The sequence below is a fragment of the Trachypithecus francoisi genome, unplaced genomic scaffold (assembly GCF_009764315.1).
Source record: "Trachypithecus francoisi isolate TF-2019V2 unplaced genomic scaffold, Tfra_2.0 Lachesis_group16, whole genome shotgun sequence".
Classification (NCBI taxonomy): domain Eukaryota; kingdom Metazoa; phylum Chordata; class Mammalia; order Primates; family Cercopithecidae; genus Trachypithecus; species Trachypithecus francoisi.
This window is the reverse complement of record NW_022681461.1, coordinates 90,566,764-90,580,126: the sequence shown is the minus strand read 5'-3', so window position 1 is coordinate 90,580,126 and position 13,363 is coordinate 90,566,764. Positions and strand designations below refer to the sequence as shown.

General features: G+C 55.6%; 1 protein-coding gene across 5 annotated transcripts in view; it reads right to left on the bottom strand.

The window, feature by feature from the left end:
* PAX5 (paired box 5) overlaps positions 1–13,129 on the bottom strand; it is a 200,740-nt gene extending 187,611 nt beyond the window's left edge. For 2 of the 5 annotated variants that reach the window (XM_033238078.1, XM_033238083.1), the window contains exon 1: positions 11,645–13,129. In XM_033238078.1, the coding sequence (XP_033093969.1) occupies positions 11,645–11,690 (46 nt within the window). In that variant the 5' untranslated portion in view covers positions 11,691–13,129. Of the gene's footprint in view, positions 1–4,185; positions 5,358–11,644 lie in introns of those variants that run through there. The other 3 variants (XM_033238079.1, XM_033238082.1, XM_033238081.1) reach the window with 2 other exon arrangements.
* Between the last annotated feature and the right edge of the window lie 234 nt (positions 13,130–13,363).

Genomic DNA, 13,363 nt, shown 5'->3' with positions numbered 1-13,363 from the left:
GGTCAAGAGCCTTCAGAAGGCTTTGTTCTGGGGCTGGGAACACCTGTTTACAAAGGTTGTACAGATCTTTCAAGAGCAGGCTGGATTTAAGTAAAAGAAAATGAATTCAAAATTGGTATAAGCTCATTTGGGAAAACAAAGGGCAGGCAAAGGAAGCTTAAACACCCAGCACACTTTTGATATGGCCTGGGAGTCCAGTTATTATGGTCCATCTGCAATAGTCTGTTCTCTATGTCACTGACAATTGAGACTTTCTGCCCAAAACACAGTGGCAACCTTCAGAGGACTTAAATTCCAAAAGCTGTCCTGCAGGACATTTGTAAGCACTGCAGGCTGTTTTGTATCATGGGAAAAACCCTAATGGTCTCCTAGAGCCTGGTCTCTCAAGGTGAAAGCAGGTCCCAAACCCTCTACCCTTGACCACACAGGCTGAGCTAGTAATGCTCTTTCACAATTTCATCTATAGGTCCACAGCTGACACCGGACTTGGTATGACCTGGGAGCCTCTTACCTTCCTCAACTTCCTTGAAAGTTCTCCAAGCCCCTTTGGCCTTCTCCACCATCACAATCCCACCCAATGGAGCTCTTAGAGGGTGGTGGTGAGAAGGTTTACAACTATGGCGTGAGGAAGGCCACTTACTCTGGAACTGGTCAGAAGTGAAGTCCAAAGTCTCAATGAGGCAAGGCAGGATGGGGAACAAAAAGAGGAAAAAAGAGGTGTGTTGAGAGAAGTGCAAAGAGTGGGAACCGAATGAGATAGACAAGCAGGAGAGACAGAGCCTGGAAAGGAAGCAGCAGGTTAGGCAGGCAGAGGAGAGGGAAAAGGAATAGAGAAGCCACAATAGGCCAAGAAAAGAAAGATGAAGGTGGCACACAGCGAGAGGCAACAAGAAGAGAAACTGGAGGAAGCCCAGGAAGGGGCTTCTGGAGGAGAGGGGACTTCTCTAGACAGAGAAGTCTGAAGACTTCTTTGTTTTCTGGTCTTGGACATCCCAAGTCCCAGTCTGTACTTCCTATGGACTCTAATTAAGTAAGGACTCATCCCGTGAAGCGGGGACTGACACAGAGACAGAGGCAAACAAATCAGGTGAAGACCAGGAAACAGACCCACAGATAAAAGAAAAAGACAGGCCACAGGACAGGGCAGACTGGGCAGTGTTTGGAGGGGAGTGAGGAGAGAAAGACTGAATTGCAGAGGCTCCTGAGGCCTTTGTGACTCTGGTCTGGAAAGGGCTGGCCTCCATAGATGCTCCTCAGGCCCTGATAAGGACATGCTACCCACCACAGGCCCTCCCAATATCACCAAAGACCATGGCTGAGCATACGATTTTGGGGAAAGGGTCTTTGCTGACTCAGCCACAGAGTGAGCTCCAGGGCCCCCATAGGATCATTAAAATTTTTCCTAGATGCACCAGAAAGAATGAAGGGGTACACAGACAGGCAAACAGGGGCACAGGGAAAGGGCAGGGAAGAAGTCTCCCTAATGGACTCTCCAATGTACAGATAGGTACTGACACATGTGGAAAGTCAGGCAGTAGACACAGATACGGTTAGACTAGACAGAGAGAGAGCTTTGCATGTGTGTATACCCATTGCCCTCTCTCTGGAATCTGAGTCCCTCCCTCTCCTCTTCTGTGAACCCTCTGAAGCCTCATTTTTATGCCTTTGTCAGATGGTCAGGGAGACCCAAGAACCAGCTCCAGCTTTGCCAATGTGAACTTCCTGAGTCAGTCCTTTTGTCTCTCTGACCTCAATATCATATTCTGTAAAATGGGTGAAGCTGAAGGTTTAGGCCACCCTCAGGTAGGACACTGGCTATAAGTGTTTTATAACTGGTAAAGATACCTAGGGAAACAGCTCAGGAAGAGAGCAGGAGGTTACTGTGCTGATGAAAATGATGAGCCTGGAATAGTGGGTAGGGACTCCTCCAAACTCAGAAGGCCATTTCCTGGAAGCCCCTGCCCCTCTCCAAAGAAGCTATCTGGCTCTGAAGCAGTGGTGGGGGGAAGCAGTGGTGGGGGACGGAGGGAGGGAGAGGTAACAGGAAGAAGAAACTGACAGGGCCAGGAGGAAGGTGAGGAGGTGGGACCTGATCTGATCCTCTACTACCTCAGCCACCTTCCAGGATCTACTGCGCCCCCCACTCCCCATTGCTAGCAAGTTGGGGCCGCAGAGCAGGCCTACATTGTGCAAGAAAACAGCTTTGGGCCTCAGAACCGAGAGTGCTTCCAGAGAAGCCAAGGTCTTGCACCAGCTCTGGAAGCTAGGCTGGCTGGGGCCCAGCCCCCACTGTGCTGCCAGGGAGACTGAAAATGGGAGGGAGCACTTCCCACAGAGGGGGCAGATTGATGGCCAGGACAAGGAGGCACAGACATTAGTGGTTGGCTAACCCGCACCTGAAAGGAGCTGCCTTCTCCACGCTGATGCTTAGCCGAGAGACCACCAGGTCTGATGCTATTTCCCCAAGAGCTAGGGCACAACCTCAGGGCCACGGAGCTCTGGGCAGAAGGACACAGTGAGGGCCTATGGATTTCCACCGGTGAGCAGAGAAGCGCAGGGGCTGGTGCTCCCCATCTGTCCCCATAGTTGCTCCTTGGCTGAGCCAAGGGCTTGCCCACCTCTCAGAGCATTTCCCCAACTGGTTTGTTTTCGGCTTCCATTGCGAGATCAGAGCCTCCCCAGAGCCAGGCTGGAGTTCGAGCCGGAAAAGGCTGTGGAGGGCACTGGGGTCACCACAGACTGGAAACCAGTTGGGCACAGGCCCCAAACCTTGAGGAATCGTTTGGACTGGAACCAGAATGGGCAGTTCCTCTGCACAGAGCTCCCCACCGCTTTGGGGGAGCACTTCAGACTCAGAAAATTGACACAAAGAGAAACTGAGCTGCCCGCAGCCAGCCCTGGCTGCGTAGACAAGCTTTCCCCTGCTTGCCAGACCACTCAGCACTCCGTGGCAGACACGAACATGCTCGCCACGGGAAGCTCGCCTTCTCTCCAGCCGGGTCTCCGCTGCCTTTGTTAAACAGGGGACCTGCGACTAGGAAAGCTGGATCCCAGGCTTTGGCGCGGGAGGTGGGGGGATTGGCGCGGGGTGGGGGGACCAGGCACAGGGAGGGCTTCTAGCCCGGGAGCAACTCCCTGACCTGCAGCCCGCAGAGACCCCGAGCGGCACCCGAGCGGAGGCTGCCAAAGCCTGGCACCTTCCTCCAGCCTGGCTCTGCAGCAAACAGAAAGGAAACGCGATTCGTTCCACCTGGAATTTCCTTGAAATCTCCGAATCTAATCCGGCGTTAACTCACCGTGAGAGGAGCGCTCATCTCACAGGAGGCTGTGCTAATGGGTGAATTGGCAGGATCCCTGCAAGCCAGGAAGCCAGGCCGGCCTTGCCCTCGCCCGAAATGACCCTTCCCGTCTCCTACACACGCTGCATCTTTCAGAGGTGGGGGTGTCTGCGTGGTGAATAATTGGCTTCCTCTTTCTTTCTTTTTGCTTTCTTATCCTCCTTTTTAAAGGGGAGAAGCCATGAGAAAAGACGTCCTGCAGAGAAGGACCTAATGGGGTCTTTAAGGGTCTCTGTATGAACTGGCCAGCTCCTAAGCAGAAGCTGAACTCAGAAACCGCTACTTCGTTGATTTTTCAAAGCCCCCTTCTCAACTCCAGGACACCTTTGGAGCCCTAGCCCCAGTGTCCTCGCTTAGCTCTCAACCTCTTCCTCCACACATACAGACACGGGTCAGGGCCCCACTTTCCCTCCAAGCTCCAGTCTGGATCAGCCCCGTGGCTGAAAAAGGCGCCATCGGAGTAGGGGTGTGGGGCGCTGTCTGAGACTCGGACTGACCTCTCCCTACAACTTACTGCCCTCCAACTGGCCTGGCCCGGAGCCCTCTACGGGTCCAAGCCAGGGTTCTCCGAAAGAGCTGAAATGTCGCCGCCGGAGCCTTGAAAGGCTGCAGCTGGCTGCTCATGCTACGCGTTGCCGGAGGCGGGATTCCCGGACCAGGTGCTCCAGCCCCGGCGGCCAAGCGCGTTGTTTCAGGTCCCCTGCCTGGGATCCCTGCACTTTGCAAAGTTGGCTGCGCGGCTGCAGAGGTCCAAGATCCTCCTGGCCTTAGTACCTGACCCACGGTCCGGCACCCCCAACCCGGTCCCGGCGGGAGAGTGAGAGAAGCGAGCTCGCCGCCTACTTACTATGCATGGATGCAAACGGGTCGTGCTTACAGTGTATTTCCATCGGGGCGCTCCAGACTGCAGGCCGGCCCACGCCGCCGCCTCCCGGCGCCAAGGGGCTGCCCAGGGCGGATAGGTAGCCGCGCCACCAGGCCAGGCACTGTGCGAGCTGGGCTCAGAAAACACTGCTGGAGCTTCGGGGTCTCTCTTAGAGCCTCCCTGCTGGAGACCGCCGGGAGCTGCGCGGAGAGGCGGGAAACGGTGCTAGCGCAGCCCAGCTAGGAGCGGGTGCCCAACTCCGGCTGGCTTCCCTCCCTGGCTGGCTCAAGCGGCGGCTCCGGGCCCAGCCCGGGGTAGCTGCGGCCAAGGCGCCCGCGGCTTCGGGGGCATAGCGTAGGGGCCCGCCTCTGGGACAGCCAGCAGTCCCCGGCTCCGGGTAGGAGTAGCTCTGAGGAGGCCGCCGGAACACTCGGCCCTTGACTTCACTCAGCGGGCAGCGAGACCCGGGGGCTGCCAGGCTGGTTCCGCGGCCTCGATGCCTCTGGGGTCCTTCCTCGACCCCTCGGTCTCCGCCAGATCCTTTCTTTCTCTGCTTCTCCGAGTCTCTGGGGCTGACTTTCCCCTCAGCCTCTCTCCAACTGGCTCTCCGACGTCTCGGACGAAGTTGCAAAGAACTTCCTCTACAGCAGCGCGGGGTTCTTGCGGGTTTGGAGATGCTTCCGCCCCTGACGCTGGGGCCGCGACTCCGGAGTCCCCGGGAGCGTGCAGCCCTCCAACCCTGAAACCCGCTGCCTTCAAAGTTCCCGCGGCCCCCGCTGCTCGCCCATCGCTGGGACCAGGAACGGGGACACCAGCGACGGACTCTTCCGCGCCGGGGTGTCTACCTCGTGCCTACCAACTCTTCGCACCCCGCTGCCCTCCCTCGTGGGTCTGGTTCCACTGTCTTTCCGCTGCCTCTTCCGGGACGGCCGCCGTACCTGCCCCAAGCGTGGAGTGAGGAACAGAGGAGAGAGCAGAGGGTCCCCGCCACCAAGGCCGCCGGGGCTGCCGGGGCTGAGACGGAGCCGCAGCCGGCTCTGACTGCCTGCGTTGCCGCCGCCGCCGCCGCCGGCGCTAGCCCTCCGCCTGCTCGGCGCTCACAGTGCGCCACCGCGCCGCCCCGGAGCCGCTTTCAGGACCCGCTGCGTGTGGACAGCGCCGCCCGGGGCTCAGCTCCCTCCGGGCGGGGGCGGGGCGGGAGCTAATCTGCCAATCACGCTCCACCAAGCCAATCAGAGTGGCGGCAGCCGGCCCTGGCCCGAAACACCGCCCCATTGGCTAAGCAGCCCACGGGCTCCGCCTGATTAGCGGATACCTGGGCAATGGGAGAGAATGGGGGGCGGGGTCCAGGCGGCGGCGCCACGTTCATTGACAAACGCGCTGGACTAAGGCCTAGTGGATCGCGGCTGTGGGGAGGGGGAAGGGGGCCCACGCATTGCATGGAGAGCCATGCTGCGGGTCCCACGCGGGCTCGACCTCCCCACCGCGACGTTGGGATCCTGGGACGCTCTCAGGGCTTAAGAGCAGCTGAGTGAAGGGTGAGAATGGGGGAAGTCTCCAGGAAAAAAAAAAAAAAAAATCTATGTTGGAGGAAGACAAGGAGCGCAGTAGAGATCCAGCACCATCAGGCTCGTGATGGAATCGGAGTGTGTGCATCGGAGTGTGTGCATATCTGCCAGTTCTGACCTCACTTTCCTCATCTGTAAAATGGGCAGAGTGGGGTTAACTAGATTTTAATGAAGGCTCCTTCCACGGAAATATTTCCTAATTTTATTTCCTAATTTTATCAGGTACCTACTAAACCACCACTGGCTCCTCTTCGTCCACCCTCCACCCCCACTCCACCTGCAGGGCCCTCAATGCTGCGTTACCCAAAGGCAGAGACGTTGGGGGAAGGGCGAGAATATCTCACACTCTTTTAAAGTTAGTAACCGGGGCGCACCAGTGCGCATCTGGATGGAGGGGCTAAGGCTTTGGGCCAGGTTGCCCAAGCAGAGTGGCTGGCCCTCTTTCCTGCCTCAGATCAAGAACTGCCAGACGCTTTGGGAGCTGGTGTTGCGCTTCTGTCCACTGGAGTAATTCCCCACCCAGCTCAAAGTTTCTTGAGAACCGAATGAGCCAAGTCGCGTCCAGGGCTAATAAGGGCCCCTGAAGCGGGCGGGTGTGCGGGCGCATTCTATCTGCAAGGGTCAAGCAAAGTGGCCAGGCGCCCTACAGTAGGGCAGCTTCCAGTTGACGGGAAAACCCGACCTTCCCTCTACAGAGGAAGTTCCTGTCCCTATGTAGACAAAATGGATGGATTTGTAGCAGAACTCTCTTGCTACAGAAAGGATCTTTGACTAGAGAGTCCGTTTCTTGGTGGGGTTTAAGGCTCTGAGACAACAGTCAAAGAAACTGGACCTTGAAAAGGAAGCATGTGATAGTCATTCTTCACCCAGGAAGCTATAGTTAGTTCTGTGAGTCATCTGGGCCCTGGCACAAGAAATACGCTGAGGATTCCCTTGCCCCCAGCAACCCACAGGAGTGGTCTGAAGACTCACTTTGTATTTCAGGAGTGATGTTCCGCTAATATTAAACATAAATCCACCAAAACAAGGGCTTTGAGATGCCTGCTCCAGGACTGGGCTTGTAAGGAAGATAGAGTACGGGGTGATCATGGGAGTATTCCTAGGTTATCCTCTTGTTTTATTCTCTGCTTTGGTTTGCCTTCCTCTGCCTTCTCTCTACTCACGCTCTACTTCTCAAACTCCTGCACTGGGTCGACCCTTGGGCCCACCTTCTGTCCCTGTTCCACACCCAGCTGTCCCTGACCAGTAGACAAGTTTCCGGCGCTGACACCCGTCCCCACCCCCCACCAGGGCACAGCTGCGGAAAACGGCCCCAGGCGGGCCTCTGGGGACCCAGGAGGCTGCAGTGCGCGCTGGGGTGGAGTGGCGGCGTTATCTCTTCTTTGTCTGGAACCCTGCCTGTCCGGATCTTCCCCTTTCACCCCAGGCCTTGGAGCAGGAAGGTCGCAACAGCACAGAGGGACAGGGATGGAATAGAGTTCCCGCACTGGCTTCACCCGATGGCGCCCAGTGGGTCGGAAATGACCAGAATTCAGATCCTCGGCTCAGACTCAACATGGCGGCTTGCACACCTACTGGAGAGGCGGGAGTGCGAGACGCCCTGAGGGATGCAGCCAGTGACACCCCCACCCCCAGCCTCTCTTGTTGAGCTCAGGCCTACAAACCCAGGTTCTTTAGAATCTTAGCGCTAAAAGGGTCCCGAGGCTATGCTTTCTCCATTTCACAGGTGCGGAACCCGAGGCCCAGAGGCAGAATACGACTTGTCCAAAGTCACACAGCAAGTCCGGGGTAGAAGAAAGGCTGCGGGCTGGAAACTTTTCTCAAAAGGGCCTCTCCAGAGCCGCTCTCGGGATAGTGAGGGAGGGGCGATGCTGCCAAATCGAAGAACTCGGCTGGAATATGCCCGCACACGCAGGTTTTCCTTCGGATACCCGTGAGACTTGTATAGAAGCCCCAGGGCATTGCCCGAGCAGGAGTAGCGCCGATTCCCTGTTTCACACAGTAGGTGTTCAGCTTCAGGACAGTGTTCTGCTGCGTGGCACACACAGGACCCACCTTACCTGTGCACCCAGAGCAGCCCCCTCCCGCACCTCGCGGCGTTCTTGGGGAAAGGAGTTTCCCCCTGGGTGGGGATGATTCATCACTGCCCAAGCGGGCCGCCTCTGGAAAGTTCCAACCTCAAAAGGCGCGACCAGACCTGATACCGTGATCACCTAGCCCAGCCTTACAGGTCACCAAACGACAGCCCAGAGAGGTTACGTGACTAGCTCGAAGCTGCACAGCAAGTCCACGGTGGAGCCGGGCTACTGCGTCTCAGTCTTGTCTCTGAACGCCCACGAGCCGCAGCCTTGGTCCAGGAGAACACGACTAGCGCGGAGCTGGTCTCACTGCGGCTCTCAACGTAGTCGGGCCTCTCTGTGATCTACAGTGATGCGCTTTCTTTCTCCCAGTAGCAGAGCTTTGGGCCGGGCCCTGTGCTAGGCGCTGGGGACAGGAGACCGCGAAAGGAAACTATCCAGGACGAAACTCATTTATGTAAACCGAATTGCCTTTGAAAGTTTTAGGACTGAAAGACAGCCCATTGAGAATAATGTTTGAGAAGCCAGAGACCTCGCTTCACTGGGGACACACCCCCTCCCGGCTTTCCCTTCCTCGCCTCCCAGCGCACTGCATTACCGCCGCTTCAGGATGTGGGGGCTGCTAACAGTACTCTATTAGCCTGACATCGACTCCCTCAACCCAAGTCCAGCCCATTTCCCTGTTCTTGCTTCTGACAAAGTCAGGCCCAGTAGGGCTCAGACTGGTTGCTCAGTTCTGGAAAGATCAGGGATGCTGCCAGCATGGCTGTCTCAACCCATTGAGTTCTCTCTAAACTTCATTTTTAAAATATAAAAAAATTAAGTATCAGAGGGAACGAAATTGACCTGAAATTATACAGAAAGTCAAGGCACGGCAGATTCCTGCATGATTCCTGCCCCTGGATCAGGAGTCTGCTCTACTTGACTTGGCTCTGTTTTCAGGAGTTCTTGAAGAGGAAGGAGAAAAAATGAGAATTTAACCAGGTTTTTCAAGAGCCATGTAAAACCGCCTTAGTGGGGGTGTGTTATCATTACCAGCATGTTCTGCAGGCCAGGGGCGCTGGGACTAACTCTTTCTCCCAAATACTTGAGACCGGCAGCCCCTTCTAAAGTCTCTGCTTCCCAGTTTATTTAATACAGAGAACAAACCCTGAGATGTGACTTCTTAGGCTCTGTGAGATGAAGCTTCATGGATAGGGGTTTGTTACTATCTATCACTCCATCCCAGGCTCATTCCAGAACTGTGAGACTTGATGCCAATGGCCAGTGGGAAAGTATTCAACCCATCCAGATCTGCCTGGGCCTAAGGACTCAAGGGCTCCCATGGCAAGGAGAGACTACTACTTGCCCGATAGTAGTTTTTCTCCAAGGGAGTCCATGGAGAGAGGGGGGAATCTGTCTCTTCTCCCAGCAGGAACAGGAGGTCTAAGGGCAGAGAGGTCACCTTCCATTCCTATTCCTTCCATTATTCATGCTTTATGATCTCCTATAAGTTCCTGCCCCTCTCTGAACCTCTGTTTTCTTTCCCTACAGCAAGGAAGACATTAGAGGAGAAGGTCCTTAAGTGGCTCCCTGCTTAGTGTTGACCTGACCTTATCATGGGCTTAGAGCCAGAATGACACACTCCCTCCCCATTGGGCAGATAGGGAAACTGAGGTTGGGGTAAGAAATGGAATATGGTTCTGAAGGAAGAAAAAGGAAGTCTATTGGACCATGAAATACCTAGAAGTTGGGAGAAGGAAGAAGCTCTCATAGGAGCCAGACCTGGACACCCCTTTGAGCACCAGCGTGGACAGCTTTTCAGCTTCCCTCTCTTCTCCAGCCCTGACCCAGGCTGGAGTGGACAGGTGGAAGTGCAGTCTCACTTGAACTGTCGCCCTTTTCCAGGCAGGCAGCTCTTCCCCAACCCAACAGTGAGGAGGGGGTGTGGCTCGCTAGATTTTAAGCCCTGGCCAGCCTAGGGCTCCCCTATCTCACCCCACCCCAAGCCCCACCCAGTCCAACTGTGCTGAGGAATGAAATGCTTTATTGATTAAACGATTATTCAGGCGATTGAACTAATCAAAGAGCCCATCGACCGTCATGAATTACATTCTTCTAGACAGCTTGTCGGGAGAGCCAGCCCGAGGACTGCAGAGACCCTCTCCACAACACTCACACATCCCCGGCTCATTCCCAACAAATACACAACGCACGCTTCCAGGCTCAGATCTCTCTGAAAGCCCATCTGCTGAGAAACCCACTGCCAGGAAGAAGGGCCTTCTGAGAATTGAGGATGGAGCAGAGGGGTTTCCAGGGACCTTTTCCTGAGCCCTCATCCTGGAAACACTCTTCTGCCTCAGATCTCTGCCCTTACTTCTCTTCAGCTAGATTTTGGAAACACAGTTATGCCCCAGGAGTTGTCCTGGGCTTGGGGTCTAAGTTTATCCTTTTTACTCTTAGGCTTGTATTTGAGGCTAGAGTAGAGGTGGGGGTTCTCAGAGGGCACAGGGATGGGGGAAGGACTTCTTGCCAGGGCCAGGAGTGTGTTTGTGTGGGAGTTTCACAGTGGTCTAGTGAGTGAAAGAGGGCCCCCAAACCTGACTCAGGCCTAGGGCAGATGGAGGCCTACTGTCTCTGATATCTCCTCTCAGACATAAACACATCCTGCTACTTACTTCTCAGGCCTGTGGGAGGCACATGGGGACCTATGCCAGAGAGGCCTCTGTGCACACAGGCACCAGAGCTGAATGCCCAGACTATGCACATGCACCCACCCACTGTGCTCCACTGGAGCGGCACCCACAGGATAAAACCTGAGGACACAGTGTGTTTATGTGTGTGTGTGTACACAAATACACACGCCAGTGTCAGAGGCTTATCTAGGTGAAAGTGAAGGGAGGCTGGGGGTCCCTAGAAATGTCACAACTAACCCCACAGGTGTCCGCTCTCACCTTCAAGGTTGTGCCTACCACAGGAGACTTGTTTGTAGAAATGGTAGCCTCAACAGTGCCCACTGCACACCAAGAGGCACATGCCCCGAATTCACACCTTCATTCCTGGTTCTGTCTCCCAATAGAATGGAAACTGGGCCTTACTATGCACATGCTAAACACCACGGGTCTCCATAGGCCCCAGACTCACATCTAGGAGTTTGCCTGGAGACACAATGTGAACATTGGCATTTATGCATTGGACAGCTGTTGACATCCAAAAACGGAAAGGTCAGTGTAGCCACCTGTTTCTCACTTCCAAAATCACTTGGGATATAACAGGTGAACGCAGACCATTAAAATAGTGGATGTACACTCAGATATTTCCCAATTACATAAAAAACACTCATAGTAGCCACACATTTTGGATACCTAGAAGAATATACACACAAATACTAACTTATAAACACACACGAATACCTCACAGGTATAAAGATACACACACACACAGGCAAACAAACTTTTGGACACAAACTCATATATCTTTTAAAAATACATATACAGGGACACACAAACTTATTGTCAGTCAGGCACACACTGAGCCCCTTATATAAACACACAGGCCCTAACTTGCAGACCCCCGGAAGGACACCAGCATAAACATTCAGAAACAGAAAAACACAAACAAACTCACAGATACTTGGACTGATGCAGAAGTGTGTGAACAGACAGGTGAAAAAACATAACAAACAGGCCGCAGTTAGACAGACAGTCTCTACGAAAATGCGGGCACCCCCTCCTCCTCCAGGGTCACCCTGCGTGGGGACCAGGGCCTGGCTGTGTCCCGGAGTTTGCACGTCTGGAGCCCGCATCGCGGTCCTACCTGTCCTGTTGGTCCGAGGAGTCGGATAATTTTTCTCTAAATCCATTTTGATTTTTCAGGACTTGATGGAATGGACAGGGAAAAAAGTTTCCACTTTTTTGTGCCTTTTTTTTTCTTTTTTTTTCTTTTTGGTGTCAGGGGCCGCTCACAGGTCGGAATAATTCAAGCCTTCCGCTCCCCCGCGGAGCTGGGGTAGCTGATCACTGAGCTGAAACTAAACGTTTTAGGTGGAAAAAAAGCGTCCGAAGGCACCGTGAAATGATTAAGGAACTAAAGAGCTTCTCGCCATGTGAGATCATGTCCTGTTCTCGCCAACATCACAAGATGTCCCCAGACACGCCGCGCCCCCAGCGCGCCGCCCCGTACAGCCGGCCCGGAGCGAGGAAAGGGTAGGCGCTGCGCTGCCTGGCCTGCTCAGCGCGCCAGACGTGGCGGACCGGGCCGGGCCAGAGTAGAACGGGAAGCCGGGAGAGCAGCAGTGCTGCTGCCGCGCCGCCCTAGACTTTTATAGGGGTTGGGGGGGAGGGAAGGAAGGCTTCAGACTGCGCCGGGCGCTAGCCAGCGCACCTACGGGAAGGGGCAGACCGAAGCCGAGCCCGGGAGCCCGGGTCTCGCAGCCTCACCCTCTATTAAGTTCTTCGCTTGGGAGTCGCGGCCCTCTGCGCTGTGCGCGGGGCCTGTGACATCTCCATGTGCAAATCCCGATGCTTAGACGGGCGCAGGCCGGGTTTTTGTTTTTAAAGAAATTAACTGCTCGGCCACGCAGGTGCTTTTGAAAGGGGTTGCAAAGGCTGGCAGTGTTGCCAGGCACAGAGGGGACGCTCCGGTTTACTCAGATTCACCCCTAGGGCGGCGCCCGACCCCAGGGTTCCCAGCCATCCAACCCCCACCCCAATTTGCTGGGGCCCTGTCTATTGCTGGGCCCCTGACCCTAGGGCAGCGCCAGATCCCTAAAGCCCCCAGGTCCCATCCAGTCTCCTGGTCCCAGAACCCCTCCCCACATCAAGTTCCATTCTGGCCCAGAGCATGGAGGTTAAGCTGTGAAATGTTGGAGATGAAATTCGGGCTTCCGCTTTGGAGCACCCGGGCAGAGCAGAACACCTCAGTAGCTCCTGGAGATTGGCGAGAGTTCCAGACGCCTTACCCCGGCCCATAAATGGAAGCGCATTGCCCCGGAGCCCTGAGAGGTTGTGGAGTCCCAGAGCCCCAGGACTTGATTCCAGAGAGGAAATCAGATCCAGAGAGACCGGGCAGAGGTGTGGCATGGCCAGCCCTCTCTCTTCGGCCCAGGCTCAAGCCTCCCCTCCCTGTGCCCCTCCCCAGTCTCGAGTTAGTTCAGCTGCTGGACCTGGCCACTGGAAGCCTGTGGGGCCCTGCAGCGGGGTGGTCGCAGGGGAAAGGTTCTCCAGGGCGGGGGAACGCTCCGTAGGAGGACTCTTGGCCCGCCGGACAATGGCAGTTTTGGAGAGTGAATCGTCCTCAGCAAGAGTGTTGTTTGTTTTTTGGAGGGGGTGGTCACGAGGCTGGGTCGCAACCTAGGGGGAAGAGCCTAGAGCTCGAGGAAAGGGGGGCCCCCGGCGGCAACTGGACATCACATATCCACTGAGCAGATTTCGCCACAATCGGAAATGTGGCTGTGGATTCCCGGGCGGCCCCCCCACCAAGTGGTCTGCGCAGTCCCCCAGCGCCGCCTCCTCTCTGCAGCCTGCCGGCCCGTGT